A 22,275-nucleotide genomic window follows, 5' to 3' on the forward strand; every position below is an offset into this window, starting at 1 on the left:
TTATTTTACTATATTAATACGTAGTGCTAATGTTCAAACTGCCAAATGGCTTACAATAATATCTAAAATACTTTTTTTGAACTTAAAAGTCTGTCTCGTATTAGATGAACATTTGGGGCTTCTATACTACTGTATTTTAATGTTGGTTATCACTGTGCTACTGGAGATATATGTTTTTTTTCCCGGTAGTATTTCGTGTAAAACGTTTGAGAACAACTGGCTGATTTTATCAATTTGTTCTGTACAATACAATACAATACACTATAACAATATTAAGAATGTGTTTAGAGAGAAGCGTGTGGGAATAGGGATTTCCTTTCACACAGCACGTCGACGCGCGCGTTCACGAGTTCAGAGCTTCCTTTCGGCGTGCGGGTGCCCGCCTCCGGAGAAGAACGACAGAAAATGGCGAGTCAGTGTAAAAAGCAGCAATGCACCATCGACAGGCGCGGCTTTCGGCAAGAACTTGACTCGTGGCGGCACAAACTCATCCACTGTGTAGGTAAGAAACGAGCCAGCGACACCAAATCGAATTTAAGCAGCTGCAATCGGCGTCGGTTCGGGAGGGTTCGGTGTAAATAATCAGCTATAACCCAACTCACTTCGGGGCATCTCGAGCGACTTTTTTTGTCCGCAACTATTATCCTCAATCGGAGTCATTGGATGAATATTACAGTTTGTTTTGCATGTTTTTGTTTCATAGCTCTTTTTTTTTAGCGTTCGTGTGGGATTTAAACTCTTTAGATGGGGGCCGAGTGTAATTGTAGTTTGTTTAAAGGGCACCGTGCTCGCCTTAAAGGGAGTGTCACAGGAATTATTATGCACCGCGTCGGCCGAGCGGCGCATCCCCGTTTCTTTAAATCAAATGCGCGTTCCCGTGTGTAGTTATCAAGGGTACATTGCGATTAATCCGCGTGATCGTTCTGGGTTGAATGTGAATAAACATCGCGCTTTTTAAACGGGCTTTTCCCTCCTGGGCACGCGCATGACCACAATGAGGAAGTGAGTGGGGGGACTTCCGCTTTGGAGCGACTGTTTCTCCACGAAACGCTTGCAGAAAACATTCCGCGAGGATGTGCCTGCAAATGTATTATAATGCAGTATTTACATTCATGAGTTGCGTTGCAGTGCTGTGCTGCAGCCACTCGAGTTTTGATGTCATGGTCAGCTGAGCTCACAAGGTCTCATCGACTTGTGGGACCTTGGACCTGTACAACGTAGACGTCAAATTAAAGGGGACCAGATTCAGCACGCCAAATTCATTTTATTTATTTGTTAATATTTTGAATTTACAGCCCAAAGTTAAGTGCGTCAACTCCCTGTTTCTAGCGAAATGCATTTATCTTATTAACTTGGGTGGGAAAGCTGGAAGCAAAATGCAGGTACAGTTATTTAGAGTACACTGTATTTTTGTGCCATTTTGATTGAAATGTGTTATATAGCAATCAATTTTATTTAAAGAAATACCCACTTTTATTAAATGATAGGATTGTTTAGTTGTCCGAAATGGTGGTCCGCCTCGGGCTGGGGATGGTGACCCAATTTAAGAGTCAATATTTGTTTCCATTTAAAATCAATCACCAGTTTTTACTGTTTTTATTGCTGTATATACAATGCAGAAATGCAAGTCTTCAAGTAAGAGGCCTGTCTGAATTGTATCCTTAATCCGCTGTTTGGAAAGTTCTTGGCACACAGTAGTGTTTCTGTGTGGTCTTCTAAAATAAAGTTGTGGTTCCACTTACTGTTGCTGTTCCGTCAGCTCGTAGTAGTCGGGTCATTCTCCTGTGACCTTCAACATCACTGGTAATTTTCTCTGGGTTCATTTTCTCAAAATTAGGCTTTTAGCATCTTGGTGTTAATAATTACAAGGATATAGTATGTTGTCACCATCTTTCAAAATAGCTGTTCTAATTTATTTGTTATTACTAACAGTGAATGTGATTAAGAAAAAAAAAACTTTCCTGTTGAAATGGCATAATCGCATACATGATGTACTGTATGCAATTGAGATTTGACTCATCAGTCCCGTGATTTGCTTTGTGAGTCACCAATCAGCCCTTCCTATGAACAACTCCCATAGCATCCTTCTTAATCTAAACGAATGTCACTAAAATACGCGCCAGTGTTGACGTTAACACAAAAGGAAGAAAACGCAGCGGTAAAAAAAAAATCACTCGGGCGTCTTGTGACGCCGCTGATCTCAAAATGTCACATTACATCAGTCTCATGTACTGTAGAGTGGCCACCATGCAATGCGCCAATTGAAATACACATGCTGTGTACATTTTAAATGCAAGGTGGGAGATGCAAGAGATTGTATGGGTAACTTTTCGCCTATTGCCACCAGGTGAGCGCTCACTGTGGATGTAGCCAGAACAAAATGCCACTTGCTTGGTTGTGTGCTCACCGCTTGACACCCCAAAAGAAGACATAATAGTTGTTTGTCACATGCGCCACACCCCTTTTATGATTGACAAGCGTCCCTTGTGTTTGGGCTGCAACTGCATGACAAACGCATCAGCCCTCTGCCCCGCAGAAAGACCTTGTGTGTCCACCACAACAAGGACATACTTTTGTTTGGCTTTTGGGTTGGAGAGGGCTGCCCGCACGCCGACACCATCACCCGGCTCGTGCTCAAATGGACATTTTGTATTGGCGTATTTCTTGTGTGCCGTAAAACCACGGAGGCCGAGACAAGGGCAATTGTCCCATAAGACAGGAGCAACAATTGTTTGTATGTTTGCTTGTATGTGCGTTCATGGCTCAGCAGCCCCCAGATGTAAACCGTGTCCCTGACGGAATGTCTGATTTTTTTTTTTTTCCTTTTTGATTAGTGGGTCCACAGGGTCTCAGATTTGCCCACATACATACCCAAAAAGCAAATACTGACCTCGGGCAGATAGCCTTATTTATAATTTAGACATATGCGTGTCCCATTTTCTTTTACAGTGGGCCCTAGCGATGTGCTTTTGGCCGACCACTCCCACCCCCTCTCCCTCCCCAACTGAAAAGCAGCAGTTTTTCTATCCATTAATGGTCTTGTGAGTGCTTTTCTGTGGCTTACTTTTCTCAGTTGTACAAATATAGTTTTTTCATGTTTGACTTGACTCATTTTTTTGTTATTCAGAGTTTGTGCAGCTTTGCACCATTTGAGTGTCAGTTTGCATCAGATCACGTTAAGTATTCATGTACAATACTGTACTACCTTTTTTTTTTCTCTGTAGATGTTGCACAAAACTGCCAGCTCATTCCCTGTCATTAAAGCTGATCCATCTACTGTACAGTACTAACAAGGACGGCGGTGTGTAACACACAGCTTTGCTTATTCCTGTATGTGATCTAATCTTGCCAGATAACCTCCAGATTTTCTGGCTAGCCCAGAGGCTTCTCTCACATGCTTTATAGCCGCCTGGTCTCCGTGATGGACTAGTTGAGGATGAACATAAGTCACGCTGCGTTGCTCAGCTAATTCATGCAAATTTGCCATCCCTCCTCATCTCGTCCCCATTTTTTATCTTTACTGTCATGGAATGGTTGCTGCGTTATCTCAGTGACATGCAAAATTAACACTCGCCATCGGAACGGTGTTGCATTTATAAAACATGTTTTTATAGTCTTTAAAGATTAAAAAGCGTCATTGTTGTTGTGTTTTGGGAGGAAAGGCAAACATAGCAGGTTCAGCAGCCTATGTTTTGGCTGCACTGTACACTGATTTGAGCGGAGGGAGCGCCACTGCCACTAGAGCCTGAGTTGTTGCACTGTATGTGTACAGTAGTTGGAGTGGGGGATGGGCCGAGTGGGGGTTGATGCATTGCCGTTCGCCCTGAGCTGCGCAAGAGGAGCAGAAGGGTGGGTCATACATAGGGAAGGAAAGCTTATCATGATAAGAACTCATTTTCACATACCGTCTTGCCTTCAACCATGTTTGGTTTATTTGGGAGATGTATTATAACCGAGTAACTGAATCATTGTTTGACAACATTTGCAAGAAAAATGCATAAAGGAGAGGAAAAACTAACATTCAGCTGTTTTTTTTTTAACTGAGCTTCAGATGTACTTACTAAATCAGTCAATAATCACATACAATTTAGAATGGGTGGATGAATGGATGTGTAATTTAAGGCGGTGTCCAGCCCGATTTTGGCATCGACGACGCTTTCAAATCTCATCAGGCGTCGTGTAATGTACAACACGGAGGGCACAAGGAGCTGCAGTTCCCCACAGCATTTATGCAAATCAGATCATTCCTGAAATTGCATTTATTTCAGCTAGAAAAAACATGAGGGTTTTTTTTTTTTTTTGCAGAAAAATTACTTATTTTACACACAGATGATGAAATAACATGAAGCATGTGTTTTTTGTGTTGTAAGCTTTGCATTAGCATTCAGAGTCTACAATTGGTTCAGATGGCTTCATTTTAGGCCTGTTGCACACTACTAGTTTATAGCGCATTTGTTGTGCTTTGCAATTGTTTTGATGGACCCCAAAATAACTGTAAAACGCCAACGTTCGTGCAATCTGGAATGTTTTCCTGTGGCAAGTATTGCAAATTATGAGGCGTTGACTGTCAACAGTCACATGACCGAGTGAGAATGTTGACCATGATGAGGCTGACAAGACCTTGAAGTGCAGACAGCAGCACACAAAACGATTATTGCCAGACCGTTGTGTTTATCCATCTGTTTTGTTAGCTGGAAAAATTCCTCTGGTAAAATCACATTCATTTACTTTTTTTCAGTTTTTTTTTTTATTTGTAGACAAGGATAATTTCTATTCAGTTAAAATTGCATTACACGAATATACCATCTCGGCCTCTCCGTCACCTTACCAAATCAGGATTTGACTCGCGGGCTCAGTTAGGTATTAAAGATGTAGGTCAGGACAAGGGTTTGGCAGATTGGTCAGTGCTCACCTTGATCAGACTTAAGCAGCAACAACACTCTCTGAAAACTCTTAATCCCTACCATTTATAGCCATGCTTCTTTATCAGTTTGTTGGTTTTGTCAAATACAATAAATTGAGCCAAAGGGAACATTTTCATTTAGCTTTAATTCAAACAACCAAGGCTGTTTAATAAATGTCACTCCATTTTTCGTCATCGTCAATGTAACATTTTTGTGACGATGTAAACGTACGTAATCTGGAACAATGTTGAACTAGTGTTCGAAAGTCTTGTTTTGTTCCCTCATGGCAATCGCTGATGAATGGAAAGCTACTTACTTGATTTTTGTATGAATTCTGACTAATTCTGCATGAAAGTCCCGTCCTCTAATGAAGGTTAATGACTTCCTGTTAATTCAATTAGGAGTTTAGAAATGAAGATAACTATCCTATTAACCCAATGACCCGATTATTCTCCTCAGTCGTAGCCAAGTTTCAATATTATGAGGTTTTAGGTATTACTTTTTTTTCTTTACCCCTTTTCTTAATAACTTTTCCGTTTGTGTGCTTAATTTAGTATCTGGCACAAATTTGTTCATTCTACTTCAAAGCCGATATTCGTAGCAGCATCTCAATTATGTCCCAATTCTTTGCGTAACCTCGTTAAAATAGCAAAGGTTCATTTTTAGAGTGGATCTTGTAATGTAAAAAGTGGCACTTCACGCCATAACGCCTGCAATTCTTCACAGTTTTGGCATAGGCAGTAGCATTTCATCACTGGCCATTACATTCTGTTTTTATTTTGTAAAGCTTGCAGAAAGGATAAACAGGCCATTAATATTTTACACGCTGCACGTGTAACTGCCTACATTTATTCATTTTTACTTTTAAATGCAAGTTTCCGCTTCACAAATGGTTTAACTTTAAAGATGAATTTGTGTAGGATTTTTTTTTTTTTTTATCCAGCACACTATCCTCTGCCAGTAATAGGAAAGAGTTAATAATGCCTCAGAGTCATGGCATTACTCAATGACACAGTTTTTAAATGCCCGAAAGTGAATTCTTGGAGAGTAGTTTGATGTCATGGTGCTGCTCTGTCAAATGAAAGTGGATGACCTACTTTCTGGGCCTGCCTCTGAAATATTTCAGAAGTAGGATTGGATGGCTTCAGCTGAGTCCTGTGCAGTAACCCAGAAACAGACTCGTGCTGCAGCTAAAGGCAAGGCTGTGTGTTCCACCGCTTCACGCCCCCCCTCTGCTCGCTTTGGCTGTATATATAAAAAAAAAAAAGTGGGTGGGAATTTCTAGGGAGGCAGAGAGAGTGCATTTTGAACACATGACAGCGCTTGGTCCAATTGACTGAGTTGGCAAAGAGAGTGGCTGCTTGGGGATCGTGAATTGTAAGTACATCTTTTACTGAATTGTCACTTTTTATCCTCCTCTCTTGTCAGATTTGTTTTCATGGCGCCCTTAAAGACAGTTGGGAATAATGCACACATTTTACATGCGGCTCAGTGGACAGATGCGCCATGTGACCTCTTTAGCGCTTGATTTGATGTATGTAGTGCTTTTTAAATTGGTTTTGTTGGCCCCGCAGCAGTAAGCGTGCATTACGTACAGTATGCACATGTTGTTTAGTCTATGTAATGCTGAGAGCTTTTCGACAACAGGGTCTGCAAAACCCCCTCAATTTCACATTTGGGATTGTTTGGTTAGATCTGCTGAGGCTGCTAATCAGCCAGTGGAAGCTTCACAGGGCTGCGAAGAATGTTTTGATCATTTCACCTGGCAGTCATATTTACAGTATGCACTCGCTCCCTAACTCTGTAGTTGCTTCAGTTGCCTGGCAACAGGGGGGATGAAGGGTATGTTAGTGTTAAAGTAAAAGAAGAAACGCGGGTTGACAGCTGATAGTGTATTTTACCTGCAGTGGGGGGGTGGGCTTGCACACCGGTGTTGTCAAGATGAAACGGGCAAAAGATGGATGAGACATTTTTTCTAAAAATAACAACCACGGTTTTCTTTTTGAGATAATTGCTCTCATTTGAAAGATTTAAAATATAGCACACATTCTTAACCATATGTCATGTCTCTTCCTTCAGGTTTTGAGAGCATTCTAGAAGGTCTGTTTGGCACAGAACTGGTTGAAGACCTCCAACTATTTAAGGGTAAGTATCTCACAGTGCCTCTTAACATACAAGGCAGGTGAATGAATGACATTGTATGGCATGGAATCTGTTGACTGTACCATGCGGTGCCCCTCCGCATTGACTTTTCTTAACAAGGCAGCTGAAGAGACAACCAAGTCGGTGTTTTGTATGGCGCAAAGCCAGTCAAATATCCTACGGTCGTTTTAATAATGCATGCTGTGATACAACGGGAGTAATTGTGTTTCCATCATATCTACACGGTCAATATTGCTTTAGTTGAAGCGGAATTCATACATTAACCTTTGAGAAATGAATGAACTTGATTTAGCCCTCCAATTGCAATTCAAGTTGATTTCTGTTTTTTTCCGCAACACATTTTAATCGCGTGCCGTGTGTTTGATGTCCACAGACTTGGAGCCTGTCGCAGTGTCCGATTGGTCATTTGATAAAAAATGTTTATTCTGCTGTTTTAGAAGAGACAAAGTTAAGGTAAGCGTTTTGTTTTCAATATAGCCACACGGCAGCACACGTCCGTGTCTTTTCTGAGCCGTTTCAACACTTCACAGGAACACTTGATTGGCTTAAGTAGCGAGGAGAGTCAAGATCCACTCAAACCTCTGGTGGTGAAAGATCAGACCACCATCAGCAAATTAGAGAAGCAAGCTGAGGAATTTCTCAATGCAGTCCTCTGTAATAAAGGTGAGTGATTTAGCACTGTTCTCACACTCACTTAAAGGTGGGAATGTGATTAACGTAATGATATCACTCCGCGCGGGGGCCCGAGCATGGCCAGAAAAATGATCGTAATTAAAACAATTCCTGCCCCCCCCTCCCACTTTCAGATGTGCCAAGTTTCTCCGATCCACACATCCCAGTAGTGGCGCGGGAGATCCTCCAGAAAATGATCCGACAGTTTGCCGCTGAATATACCTCAAAAACCAGCTCTCCTCAGGACAGTGACTCAGCGCCCCAGCCAAGCGCCGACCAAAGCCCGCAGACCCCAGCCGTGACTCCTGGGGCCTCACCAAGCAGCCCCGCTGTCACCGTGGCGGGGCCCGCACACAGCCACAACCCTGTGCTCAGCAAGCTCCTCATGGCTGACCAAGAGGCTCCTCTTGACCTCACCATTAAAAAGACCCCGTCTGAGCCCAGTGAACAAGGTACTGTCAAACCAAATAGTCTGGGGTGGTGTTGATTCACTATTCAATGTCAACTCAGCTGTGTGTCATTTTCAACAGAGGGAGTCCTTGACCTGTCTATCAAAAAGAGTCGCAATTGCGGCAGCAGCTTACCGGTCCCCAGTCCGCGCCTTACACCGAAGTTGTCTGCAGTCAAAGGGTAAGAAAAGTTCATTTTTTCAGTTCTCCCCTTTTGTTCTGATGTCTAAATAAAAAATCAAAACGAAAGCCACAGTTCTAACTATTTGACTCATACCTGAAACTAAAATTATTCAACACGGCATACGTTTTTACTCGATGCAAAACCTTTTCAAGTCTGAAAACTCGCGTGAGCGTATTCTCAAACTGAAGTGTAATTCATCTGCGCCTCATTACCATATTTATTGTGCCGGCTTTTTAGTTTAAGAGACTGTACGCTGTAAACGTGACAGTCACTGCTGTTACAGCCGGGTGACGTAATTAATCGTGTGCGTTTTAAGAAGCTTGAAAAATTCAGTGTACAGTAGCCGTCGTCGTAATTGTTTGGCAAAGCACTGTTGAGCTGTAATTCAGAATACAATGCACTCCTTGTGAGTGAAGTTGCATTCATTTTGCATCTGTATATAGGGCTCATTTTAAGATAATTTAAAAAAAACAATCCCAATATCAAACTGCCATATGAATCCCACAGGAAGGATTTGAAATGATATTCAAAGAGGTTTACGTGGTGAAAAATAGCAATTTATGGGCTGTCAAAACAACGGCGTCACCTGTTCGTCTGTTGTTGTGTTGGTAATAGAACTAGTTTGCATTTGATGTGTGCAGTCTATCAACATTCACGTCAATCATCTGTCGAGCAAAATTGCCGCTGCCAAAGCCATGAAAATAAAAGTTCCCTCGGGAAGAGATTTATGCAAATGGTACTGTTATTTCACGTTTCTTTGTTGATGAAACACAAATTTGATGAGATCCTTTGAAGCCGATGTAAGGAACCTGCAGCCCTTCATCTAATGCTAACGCATTTGCTATAGAGTCCTACAAACTCTACCCACAAATTCTTATGTATAGTGATAAATTTACAGTGACCCTCGGAAGACCGAAAAAATCTTTCCCATTCCCTTAAAACAATTAAAATTGCACCCATTTTTTGATATTTACAATACCTTTATTTTTGTTGTAGTTTTTGTAGCATTGTTACCTATTTGTGATGAATGAAATCATCTTGAAATAGATTTCATTAATCCTGCTGCTTTTGAATCATCAAAATGTCATAAGATTGAACGCAATGTAGCGCTCCCCGCCTCATTTCGTAGTCACCTTCCATTGATTAGGCTTTGATTTAGACATAAACACAACAATCACCCTCTGCTGGCTAACTCTTTTATTGCTGTGCTTGTTCAGTGGTAACGTCACACGCAAAATGTCAAAAGCTCTCAATGCATTTTTCATTTTGTTTTAATTAGTCGTGTGCCAAGCTGCCTCACAGCAATTACAATTACTGGAATCGCATCCTCTTCTTTTGGCTTTACCCATTTTTTTTTCTTTCTTATGTTTGCCTTCTTGTTTAATTTTTTTTTTTTTTGCCCATTATATTCCATTTGTGTCTTTTTTTGTTGTTATTGTTGTAAGAAAATAAATGTCTGATTTGAGCCTTTTTTGTTGTTAATATCACAACCAACCATCCAGTCTTTTAAAGCAAAAGAGTGATGTTACCAAAGCAAGGTCATATAATAAAGGAGTGGCCAACATCCTCCCCTCCCCAACCCATCCTCCTTTAGCAAAGCGAGAAAGGCACTGTGCAAGCTCTGCTTACACCCAATTTCCTTCCATCCAATCAGGCGATCCTTGAGCGCGGACCGACAGGATGGGAGGAGGAGGGAGAATATCGGCCACTCCGCCCGTTATAAGCCCTCCTCGTCTCTCGCGTACTCTCTGCACATCAAAGAGGAGGTTGGTCTGGAAAGCGACCCAGAGTCACCTCTCAGCCATAACCACGCCACCACGCCCGCTGACCTCTGCGGAAACGGGACGGGGTCCTGGAATTCCAAAGCTCATTTCGGAGCACTTCTCAAACTGAAAGCCAGCAGTGAAGCCGGCGAGCACCTTAAAGACATTCCCAGGTTGTTAGAGGCCGCCAGCCTCTTCTCAAAGTCTCTGTCGTATGGTAAAGGAAGCCACCAGGATGCCTGCCAAGACCACAGCACCTCACTTTATCATTCCAACTTTGACCTCAAGATTCCTCAGGTGCGAGTTTTGACCACGGGAACAGACTCCACTTGGGATCCTCTGCTTTTTGAAAATTCAGGTTCACTTTTAGAGAATGGCCTGGGAAAGAAGCTTCATTCCCTTCTGCCCCGGCAGAATCGCAAAAAGACCAATGGCGTTTTCTGGCCCAACGACACGGATCGCCAAAACTGTGCCCTGGATTCAGAATCTGACCTCGCCAACAAACCACCCAGGAAGAAACGTGGCCGTTACCGCCAGTACAACACGGAGCTGCTGGAGGAGGCCATTGTGGTGGTGATGGGTGGCAAAATGAGCGTATCCAAAGCTCAGTCCATCTACGGCATTCCCCACAGCACACTGGAGTACAAGGTTAAAGAGCGCATGGGGACCTTGAAACATCCCCCGAAAAAGAAACTGAGACTGCTTAGCCAGCTCGATGACCAGAGCCCTTCTCATTTCCCAAAGAGTGAAGAACTCCAGCACATCTCTGAGGAACGAGAGAGCTCATCCACAGAGAATGGGAGTGGTTTGCATGATGGGAGTCTATCACCAAATTAAGAAGAGTAACCTTAGATATGTATAAATCATTTTTAACCAAGCAAGGCATGTTGAATTTATGTCCGTAAGCCCTAGTAGTTCTTTTTTCTAAATTGTGAAATAAGATGAATAATTCCTTGTATTTGGCTATTTAAGATGGCCAGCCATCGACTTTTAACATTTTATGATCTAGATGCACTACGAGATTTGATTGATGTGCGTAATATATTTATTTTAGTTTTAGCGTCTCCCATTTAAGTTATTCCCCCACTTACATTCTGAGTTTACCGGGTTCAGAAGAAAATTGAAACATGCCTAAGTGGCGCCCCTCAATGTCTACTGCCAGTACTGTTTTGATCGCTCAGTTTTCCCTTTGTAGGTAGTAGGCCTTGTAAATAGCAAAGCATGAGCATGATGGTGTTATTATCATTATTTTGTATATGTCTGACTGAAAGTTTCAGTGGTGCGTTTCAAATGCACATGACAAACTGTATATTCAAACACTAATGAACTCCAAGTATGTGATGGCCCCACAAAGTACTAATAACTACTGAGACCGGTCTCTTTTTTTTTTTTTTAGAGAGATTAAGCACAACAGGTTTTTTTTGTAATATATCTAGATTCACTGTGCTCTATTTATGAATGGTAATAGTTTATTCTCAATGCCTTCACAAAGCCTCAGGTCACTTCAGGCTATGGTTTCAAGACTTGTCTTAAACAGCGGATTCACTGTACACTTGCGCATACTGTACTCTATACCTCAGTCACATATAAGCTTCAGTAAACACTTGTCTCCTCTTTTGCCACCTCAAATGTAGTGAATCGGCAATAATTCAGGATGTTTAACTTACAGGATAACAACAATGTGCCCTACTTTCCAATTGTCTTCACAGCTTACCTTAACAGGAGGTCGTATTTCTGTGCCGGTAGAAGCCTTCAAGTGATTCAAACGGGTCACTTAGGAGAGCTTAGCTTTTCCGATAGGAGGCTTCAATGTCTTTTCTCGGTGGCAGAAGAAAACGTATAGATATGAAACCCATCATACTGTTCATAAGAGTGCTAATTGCAACAACATGATAGATATGGAGTTGGGTCACTCACCTGTATACAGTTGAGACAGTAAAGCAACAGTTGTTTATGGAAACACACATTCAGGTTTATTCAGTGGAATAGTTTAGTGCCAGTAGCAAGATCTGTTTTGATTTAAATGTCTGCAGTTTGTTTTGAGTGGCTGATCTATTGACATTGACTGCACAAACTCGGCTACTACAAGATTATATGTAATCTTTTTTTTTTTCCTCTCCAGTGCAGGACGTTTTAAGTTTATTTTATTTTATTTTATTTTATTTTATTATTATACTGGTAGAAGTAACTGAATATTTTCTGATCCACTGGGACAGCTCAGTGTGCATTATCACATATACCTCAGGGCATTCAAGACCTACTGTTCACTTATCAGGTGATTACATGTATGTAGCAAATCACGCAGGCTTTTAGGTAGACACCATGTTTAGTAGAGGTTTCTCTATACTCCTATTATTATTATTATTATTATTATTATTATTATTATTATTATTATTATTATTATTAAAAGGTTTGTATTTCTTCTCAGAGGATTTTATGTAAATATATGTACATTATTTGGTTATGTATGAGTGGGCCAAACTCACATTCACCACACATACACAAACTGCCGGCTTATCCTCGTAAATTAATGAACCAATACAGAAATTGACTAACATCCTTTTCAAATATGTCAGGAAAAAAATGAAAAACATTGCAGTGACAATCATCACACATCTGTCAGTCAAGTAGTCACTTGACTGGCCCTTCATTTTTTAAGCAACTGGTTGGCTAGCTGATGTTGTCACAGATGTATTTCTATTTATCATGCTTTACTGAGATATTGTATGTTGCGCTGAAAAGATGATTACAACTGACGCATAACAGTTATATGGGTGCAACCACTCAGTTTGTACATAAGAAAGTAATTGAGGTTGATAGCATGGTTACACCTTATTTTGTGGACAAATGATGCTGAGACAGATTCAGAATTTTATGACCTGTTCTTTGATTGGAAAAAATAAGGAAAATGTGTGAATGCAGTGAATGCAATGTATTAATCAGTTTTTATAAATTAATAGATGATTAATCATTGTTTTATCAATCAATGAATGTAAATTGATCTAATGATACATACGTGTTCATAGACACCGACATATATTCAATTGCGTGAGATTAAATATATCTATTGATACATGGATACAAAGAAATTCAATTTTGTCCTGTGCGGACACTTATTTTTTCCCATCACTATTCCGAATGAGCCAGGACAACAAAGTTACTCTACCATTTTCGCTGTCTTATATATGATGTAGAGTTGTTAACATAAAAATTGAAGAAAAAAAAATGTAAATTACTTTGCATGCCTGAGCTATCTACACGTGAGAAGTTTGATGTATACTAAGGTCTGGTCTTTGAACTACTACTGTTGTACATGTTCTTTATTGTCGAGTAAACAGTGTGTTAAATTTGTGAGCCTGAAATGTTCAGAATCCGTGCAATGGGTCACTCAGGATAAAATATCTTCATAGTAATATCCAGAGTAATTTATATCCATATTATACTTCAGAGATAAGTTATCACATTATGAAATGTTGTGCAACTGGGTTGTGATGTAATCGGCAGTTTGCATTTTATACTGTAGCGGCTATTTTGAACAGGTGTTAAGAGAACGCATGCGTGTGGTGTCCGTATCGCTGTGCTGTAGTGAAAGGGCGAGAGAAACCCTCAGGGATGAAACCCTTACCATTCAGAATTCAGGTACTTTACTCCTTAGGTTTTACCAGCAGGGATTGAAGTTAATTTAAAAAACACAAAGTGCCAGTATGGCAATTCTTATTTTTACTCTGAAAAATATTTTTAATCCCTTAAGATTTACATGTGAAATATTTTTGCCATACTATATTCCGAGTTAAAAAGAAATGCATCTTTTCAGCCTCTCTTTATTTTTGTAGTTTTAGACAGTGAATGTCAATGCGACCACAGCTGCGGGTAGGAGATGGCTTCTTATTACCATTTTCTGTCCTAGCTTACCTTTTCTAACACAAGCCTGGATTTATTTGGATGGCTCTTTGTTGTTACACTGAAGGGTTCAACTAAGGGGGGGGGGGGTGCACCAATCATGCCTCATTGATGCCCTCTGCACAAAAAGCGGTAACCGATGTAGTTCAAAGTGTAGCTTCTTTCATTTTGAAATAAAATGTATGCTCTCTTCCAAAGTTCAAGCTATAGCTTCAAAGTATTTGGTACAAAATTGGAGATTTGCATTTGAAATTTTCAAATTAAAATATAAATTCCGTTCTATTTTACGTGTCTCAGGAATCCATTTTCTAGACCACCTTGTACTTTTTTCCCAAATGATGTTCATTGGAATCCTATAAATATCTGTTAAAAAATAGCAAACTATAGCGTGTAAGAACTTTGTGCTCAAAACTACCTCACTGACATAATGTCAGTAATATTTATGAAATACAAAATAGAATAGACTACAATACATCCTTATCTATATTGCGCTTTCACAACACCTTTCAATATTACCTGATGTAATTTAAACCTTACTCTTTACTCCATGAAATTTCTCCCATATAAAGCTCTCATTTTTACATATATCTATACCCATTTTTATTTGGTCTGTTGATTTAATTTAAAGAGCACTTGTTTATATATATTTTTATTTGCACGATATAAAAAGTTGACACAATGTATGTATTCTGTATTTGCCCCAATGTATTTTGCTCTTTCAAGTGGTAGAAAATGTAACTTGTTTTAAAGTCAGTGTCTTGTGCATGTGTAGGATTTTCTTAATGTGACAATAAATAGTGTGCAAAGAAGAAAACTGTAATATCTGTAACAATGTAATTGGTCAAGTTCACTGGATTTAAATTGACTTAAATAAACACTTATTCTTCTAATAAATATGCAATGATAAACATTTTATGCCCATTTATTCTGTTCAACTTCTACAACACAACACATTATTTTATCGTAAACCCACTATTGCCTGAGAAATAACAACAGTTTTTTTTTTTTCTAATGGCTCATTTCTTTTCTATCTTGTTTCCCACAGTGAGTGTCAGGACGTGCGCATTGCAAAGGTGAAGGAACTGCAGTCCACCTCAACACTGGAACAGTTCATGGCTAAGCTCTGCCGCCACCATCAAAGAACGATTGTTGATGCCATAGGTTTCCTGCAGAAGGAGGTCGCAACCTCCAAGACACAGCAAAGTAGTGACACTGGAATCCAAGGAGCAACCAGCTCCACTCCAAAACCTGGCACAGTCACGCCTGAGAAGTTTCTTAGTAAATCAACACCAAAATTTGAAGTTTTGGATATGTCATGTTCTATCCAAAGCTGTAGTATCACAGAAAGAAATTCAGAGACAGTAGTTCCATTGACACCTGTTGGTGTTTGCTCCAGGGTGGACCTCCATAGCCCTGGGTCCAGGAGCAACCAAGTTCATATCCCCATGGATGCCGAGAACAACCGCAATGGTGATCATGCACCTCTCAAGATGAAAATCATGAAAAGCAGTAATGTTGCCGCTGGTAAAAAGTTATCGTGTGTGCTGACAACCTCGCTTACATCAGACTCTGATTCGTTGGAGGACAAGCAAAGTAACTCAAATTCCCTGAACACAATGAACACTCGTAGCGCTAGACTCAGCTCATCTCTTAAAAGACAATATCAATTAGGTCAAATGCATCATGCAAGGCAGAACAGAGCTGCGTGGAAAGCTGAAGGTGTTCCACCCAAGCAGTGTAGCGCAGATTTACCACGAACTGCCAGGAAGACCATCCGGCCATCGGCCCATCAACCCCCTAGACACTCTCCTTATAGGACAGTTGATCCTGATCTTGGCCACTGTGACATTGTTTACATTGACAAACCAATTACAGAGTGTTTTAAAGATAAACGTAATTTGATTCCCCGTCGCAATGCTAGAAAAAGCACGAGGGGACATTTGTACTCGGATGAAATCTGGGAGTTAAAAACTGTCCGCACCTTGGCTGGCAGAGGTAATCTTAATTCGATGCCAGAGTTGATTACACTGGTTACCCCCAAACAAATGCTTTCCAAGCCTGAAGGTGTACCCCCGATAGATGTGCCTTTTGCTTCAGCATGTCGAGAGATTATAAGTGAAGGCACATGCTCAGAACAGACTGTTGAGATGATAGTTCCAGGGACAGGAGATATTGTCGAAGTGGCAGCCGGTGAAGTCGAAACAGTTGTCGTAGAAACTAGTCAGACAGATCAAGCTCAGAGCCAGTTGGAGACCCCCTTCCCTAAAACATACTCTGTAACAGAAAAGACAGTAAAAGATGGCACAACAAATATCAGAACAGATATTCAATCATACCAGTTAAAACATGATCAACCTTCTGAAAGTGAGGAACAAGTACCACATGCTTCATTTGAAGAGGCAACGCAAGAGGAGAATGAGCCCGAACCGGAAAAGAATGAATCGACTGGCAAAGTCATGTCAGAAACAGCTGTAGAACAATCAGGCAAAAAGAATGAGCAAGTTGAATCTCAGATTTCATGTGCAAATATGCAGACCAGTGAGCTGGTGACGCTTCATATTACCACACCATCAGTCATGACTCATCCAGAAAACCAAGAAACTGAAAAGGCAATAGGCAATGAGAGATCCCTGGAACCACACCAGAATATACACTCTGAAAACCGACAAAACACCAGAAAGTCCAACAACTCTGGTTCTGCTGACCAGATAAAGAGTGAACTCGAAATTCCATCGGCCGCTGTTAAAAGTGTTGAGCCTGTAGCGACAGTAGAACAAGATGATACATATGATATTTCTTCAAAGACACTCGATACACTCTTAAAGGAATTACCTCCTTGGCGTAGAAAAAAAGGCACCGTTATCTCTCTGCCAAAGAGGTTACAACAAGCAAAGACGATAATCGTGGGCTATGTTAATGGGAGACCCGTATCGGCCTCTGACCGAAGCCTGCGCCGTAGATCAAACTCCAGTTGCACCTCACCAGTCAAACAAACTCAGAAAGTACTGAAACAGGATGAGGTTGACTCAACTGAGACTAATTTGGAAAAGAATTTCCCTGAAACAGAAATGCCCAAAGAATCCATCGTGAGCACACCTGAGTGTCCACAAGTTTCAGCATCTGACATACCAGAAAGCCCAACAATTAAACCCTTACCCAAATCCAATCCAACCCACCACCACAAGCTCGTTCAGCAAGATGAACCAACAGAAACCAAACGACAACTCAGATCAACTGTCCAGAAACCAGATGAAACTCTTGCACCTTCTTCAAATGTGGTTCCATCCATTTCACCTCCAAAACCTGGTCCTCCGGTGCTGTATCCTTTTTGTCCTTCTCCTCTGGCAGAGTCATTACCACCAGTACCCCCTGAACCATCACAAATGAGCATCGTCCCAAACACACCAGTGATATTAAACATCGAGCAAACTCAATCAATAGAAGAAACCCCGAGTTTGCTCGTCAGACAAAAGTTAAGGTCTTCAAAGATGGGAGGAAAGGAAAGTAAAAACGAGAACCAGCAGCTTGGTGTAGAGTCAAGCAGTCCAATGGAGGATCAGGCTTCCCATAAGACTGAAATGTCCACAACTGAAACAAGAGGAAAACGTGTTCTTAGAATGGAGCCCATGACACAGAATGGAAATGTGCCACCTTCAGTTGACAATTCTGGAAGTTCACATCTTAACAACACCTGTAGAGTAGACAAACCCACAAGAATGCCACTGAGGAGTGAAAGTAGCAAGGCAGAACAGTCTCCCCTACCTGCCCCTCAATCCCCACCAGACAACAAGAAGCTTTCTTTGCGATCACAAAGGTTGTCTTCACCTTTTCCCGGTTTAGTCTCAGCATCTGTAAAGAACACTGAAGTGGCATCACTGACCAGAACGTCTCCAGAGAAAATAACGAGAACTCATATGAAGGGTGCTTCATTATCAACTGTATCATCAATCGCCCCTGTTATGGGACCAAGACACCAGCCGCGCAAACAGATCAACAAGTTCTTAGAGACACTGACTGGAGAAGAAAATAAACAGCTACTTACTAACTTGAACCTCAAATATGACAAGATGCAGAAAGGCTGGTTGCAAATGGAGAGAGATGGCCAGACAACAGCAAAATATAAAAACAAAGCAGACAGGCAGGCTGCCATTTGGAAAAGTAAGCGCAGGGCCCGCAAGCCAAAGTCATTAGAGCACCAGAAGTGCTCACCGGTGCAATTGCTCTTCATGAAGGACTACAAGCTCTCCAGTATTTGTCGCTGGTTCCTGGAGTCAACTGAAACAAAGTCTCTCATCATTGTTAAGAAAGTAAATACGCGTCTTCCGTCTGAAACTCAGCTTTGCTTTCACAGCTCGTCCAGCGGATCAGGAGTCTCTCAGGGTGTTTTTCCAAGCTTACAGGCAGAGCGTTTAAAGAAGCATCTCAAAAAGTTTGCCGTCACCTCTCCTGTAAAGAGCAACCCCAAAAGTCAAAAGCTGATAGCCAAGGCTCTGGAACCGGAGACAGCGTCCGTTAAAGGCAAAGAGAGGCGAGATCATCCCAGCGGTGCTCACACTTCTAAACAATCGGACATCTGGCTTGATGCTCAGGGACAAGGTGAACCCCAGAAAGCTCCCGGCAAGCCTAAGAATCCGGCGAGTGCCAGGATTTTGAGAAAATACTCCAACATCAGAGGAAAGATGCAGGTTCAGCAAACCAATGTGCGTTTAAAAGGTGTCCCTAAAAACTTAAAAGCAAACAGATTGAAAAGACGTTCCACAGAATCTGTTTCTGAGTCAGTTGTCCTTCCTCCGCTGAAGACACCAAAAATCCCCCTACCTGCTACCAAGAACTTGAAAACCACGAAAATCTTAAGAAGGAAAACATTTGCCAGGAAGCGAGTGATGAGACGTCGGGCCGCCAAAGCTCAGCATGTCAGTCGGGTAACAAGGTGCTCACAACGACTGAGTTCTGTAGTCGGCTTATCGAAGAGCAAAGGGGCCAAAAAAACATCAGAAGAGGACAAAGATGCAGAAAATGGCACGAATGCTGGCAAATGTCAAACAAATGACTCACTGGAAATCAGAGATGCTCCAGAGGCCACCTTGCAAGATGTGGACGTCAAGCCTCCAAGTGTTACTGACCAGGTGTTGACAAGATCCCAGAGAAAAATGGAAGCGGTGTCAAAGAGGTCCAAGTTAGCTAAGGAACAAGCAGCTCTCAAGCTAGCCAGGAAGGCCGAGCTCATGGGCAAAAAAGGTGCTGTAAAGAGAAATCTCTCTGCCGTTTGGTCGCGTACCAGATCGCAGGAACTCCTGGCAACTCCCGTTAAGCGCACCAGGACCTCCAGATGAAACTGACCTTTTTTAATCTGGAACTCTAATCAGGAAAATCTTGAAAGATCTTGGAAAAGTAAGACCTCACTAAAGGCAGTATGCAAACGTCTTTGGTAAGGCTTTGACTTGACAAAATGCAAATGCGCTGCTTTGCTGGGTGTCAGCTCAGCACTTCAGGGACTGCATGCGGCGGCTTTTTTGGGGGGGGGGTTGTGTTTTCTGACACAACTGGACAAGACAAAAACCTCATTTCTTTTTTTGCTGGACTCTGTGGCATCTAGCTGACACTAAATCATGTTCCCTCCATTTTCTTTCCTCATGAAATGAAAACTTGACATCCTCCAACCCGCCTTCCAATCACAGTCGATGGCCATGTGACTGTCCTGACCAGGTGCCTTATTTATAAAGTTAAAGAATGTTTCCAAATCTGAACTGTCCGTCTTGTCGGTAGTTTGAAAACAAAAGTGTATGCAAATAATTTCCTCGTGTTAACTTGATGGACAAGTGTATTTTTTGATGCCCACTTTCATAGCATTAACTCTATTGCATTAAGTTAAAGTACTTTGTTTTATTCAAGGACGTGACCTTTATTTATGTCTAGATGCATTCAAACAACCGACTAACAAGCCTGCCAGGAAAATGATGAACTGCTGGGGATGTTTTAGTCGTAGGAAGCCTGTGGAGCATTAAAGGAACATTACAGGCTATTTGAATTCACATTTAACATTTTTATCTCGTTCAATTTCACCCTCCTTGTTGTCGTAATGTGAAGCCACACTGAGTATCATTTTGTTTTTGTGTTAGCACTGTTTCTATTTCATCCTGGTCATCCCTGTCACATGTACAATAAATGCAGACCCCCCTCCTCCTTGTTATTATCGTTATTTAAGTATTGGGTGTCACCACCTAAATGTAGCCCATATGAAACAGTCCACCAAATATTCAAACTTGAACATGTTTATTCTCTACACTTGCTATTTAATTATTTTTGTTTTGTATATTAGACAGAGTGCTTTATTTGTGGTAATCTAAAAAATGAACCGTGCTCATGTGAAGATGGTTGTATTTTTTGCTGGAGTTGACATAAAGATGGCTGAATTTGTTTACTTTGTCTATTTGGTGTTTTATTTTACAGCTCTTTCATCCTAAAAGGCACGAAAACGTTTAATTGTGTGGCTAATGGCCTTCGCACGTTTTTCTACACCAGTGTTTCCCAACCTTTTTTCATTCCCGGCACACCTTTTCATTGGAAAAATCTCGAGGCACACCACCAACAAAAATCTGTTAAGTGTTACACCAGCTTCCATATTAAAATCAGTTATATTACAACAAAAGACATAAAGTTCTATTCCTGTATATGTATGGAGAGTAGAATAATTGAATAAAATAAATACAAAATATACTTTAAATTGTATTTCTTTTGCAAATGAAAGTGACAATTTTTGAAAAAAGGTTTTAGACTAAGGAATAAAATATTGAACACCAACTCATATAACAATGTAAATCACATATATATATATATATATACATATTGTCTGGTGTTTTATTCCTTGTTTTTGTTTTTGGGGGCATGAAAACAAAAATCTGACATTTGGTTTACTGCTTTATATGACAATATGTGTAGGAACACCTCATGGACATTTCAATAGGTACACTCCACGAGGTAAAAAATAAATAAATAAATAAAGGGTTAATTGCACGGTAAAAGCACATTTAGGTATGTTCTCACACCTGGGTTTGAACCAAGTTCTTGCCGAACATGAGCCCATGTCACTCACCAGTCGACTATTTCAACCTTGCAGCTAATGGTCGTCTACATTGTTTTGTACTAGTGATGTGCATTCCAGTTCTCAAATGAACTGAATCTTTAGAATCGGTTCACTCACCCTAACCTCCTGATTGGCTGTTTGATGTGTGACGTCATTTTGACACTCCATTAGGTACACCGCCCTTTTCAAGTGTACCTAATAACAGGCCACTTTATGAGGGAAATATCATGGTCAAAGGTCACAGGTGTCAAGCTCTAGTCCTCGGGACCGCGTTCCAACATGTTTTCCAAGATAATAAAGTGGCCACTTTATTAGGTACACTTGAAAATGGCGGTGTACCTGATGGAGTGTCCATGTGATTCCCTCGTTAAGCGCAGCTGCGTGAAAAGTTTTTGGTCACTTTCACGTTCCGCAGGAGCTAAAAGTTTTCCCGCAGGTGCACTTAACGAGGGAATCACACGGACACTCCATTAGGTACACCGCCCTTTTCAAGTGTACCTAATAACAGGCCACTTTATGAGGGAAATATCATGGTCAAAGGTCACAGGTGTCAAGCTCTAGTCCTCGGGGCCGCGTTCCAACATGTTTCCCAAGATTCCCTCATTAAGTGCAGGTGCGTGAAAAGTCGTGTCATCGTGTTTGTCGTATCATTGTGTGTGTGTGTGTGTGTGTGTGTGTGTGTGTGTGTGTGTGTGTGTGTGTGTGTGTGTGTGTGTGTGTGTGTGTGTATCACGACTGCAGTGTAGTGTTGGCTCGTGAGTGAACGATGGGTTCAAAAGAACGAATGTTTTCAGTGAACGAGAGTGAACGAAAAGATCTAAAGATCTTTGTAGCCATGAGGGAAAAACTTGTTTGGACCCGTTTGAAAATCATTGATTTGATATGACTCCAGAATTGTCTCTTGTTGAATTGTCACTGCAACGGTGTGGTGTTTCTTAGCAACTGACTTGAAAATGAGTCCACGGGAGCACTGCAACGGCGGCAGAATTTTTGCAAGAACAATTCATTTTAGGATGAACTCTCGATACAAATATTTTCATTTGATTGAAGGCAATGGCGTTAACCACTCGACCAGAGCCTGCTCGGAAACCAAAGGAGATTTGGTCATATTGATAGGGTATCCTCCATCCAAACATGTTCGGTGTTGAAAGTTTCA

General features: G+C 41.2%; 1 protein-coding gene across 2 annotated transcripts; it reads left to right on the plus strand.

Moving 5' to 3' along the window:
- Positions 1–334: 334 nt before the first annotated feature.
- Positions 335–20,456, plus strand: LOC148393206 (ligand-dependent corepressor-like). Of its 2 annotated transcripts, none has more exons than XM_088385044.1 (7): positions 335–502; positions 6,984–7,049; positions 7,441–7,520; positions 7,598–7,730; positions 7,874–8,191; positions 8,270–8,369; positions 10,027–14,945. In XM_088385044.1, the coding sequence occupies exons 1-7, from the start codon at positions 406–408 to the stop codon at positions 10,970–10,972; spliced, it is 1,740 nt and encodes a 579-aa protein (XP_088241170.1). In that variant the 5' UTR covers positions 335–405; the 3' UTR covers positions 10,973–14,945. The 2 variants fall into 2 exon arrangements, with proteins under 2 accessions (XP_088241170.1, XP_088241169.1); XM_088385043.1 differs by lacking the exon at positions 10,027–14,945 and adding an exon at positions 15,081–20,456 and having other exon boundaries at positions 339–502.
- Positions 20,457–22,275: the final 1,819 nt, after the last annotated feature.

Source organism: Syngnathus floridae, chromosome 9 (genome assembly GCF_059516105.1).
Source record: "Syngnathus floridae isolate MCC-2025c chromosome 9, RoL_Sflo_1.0, whole genome shotgun sequence".
In the NCBI taxonomy this organism is placed as follows: Eukaryota; Metazoa; Chordata; class Actinopteri; order Syngnathiformes; family Syngnathidae; genus Syngnathus; species Syngnathus floridae.

Bases quoted from the DNA above. Each gene is read 5' to 3' on its own strand.
- LOC148393206 (XM_088385043.1), top strand. From the start codon at position 406: ATGGCGAGTCAGTGTAAAAAGCAGCAATGCACCATCGACAGGCGCGGC. The intron at 7,521-7,597 runs GTAAGCGTTTTG...AACACTTCACAG, and splicing joins TTAGAAGAGACAAAGTTAAG to GAACACTTGATTGGCTTAAG. The intron at 7,731-7,873 runs GTGAGTGATTTA...TCCCACTTTCAG, and splicing joins TGCAGTCCTCTGTAATAAAG to ATGTGCCAAGTTTCTCCGAT.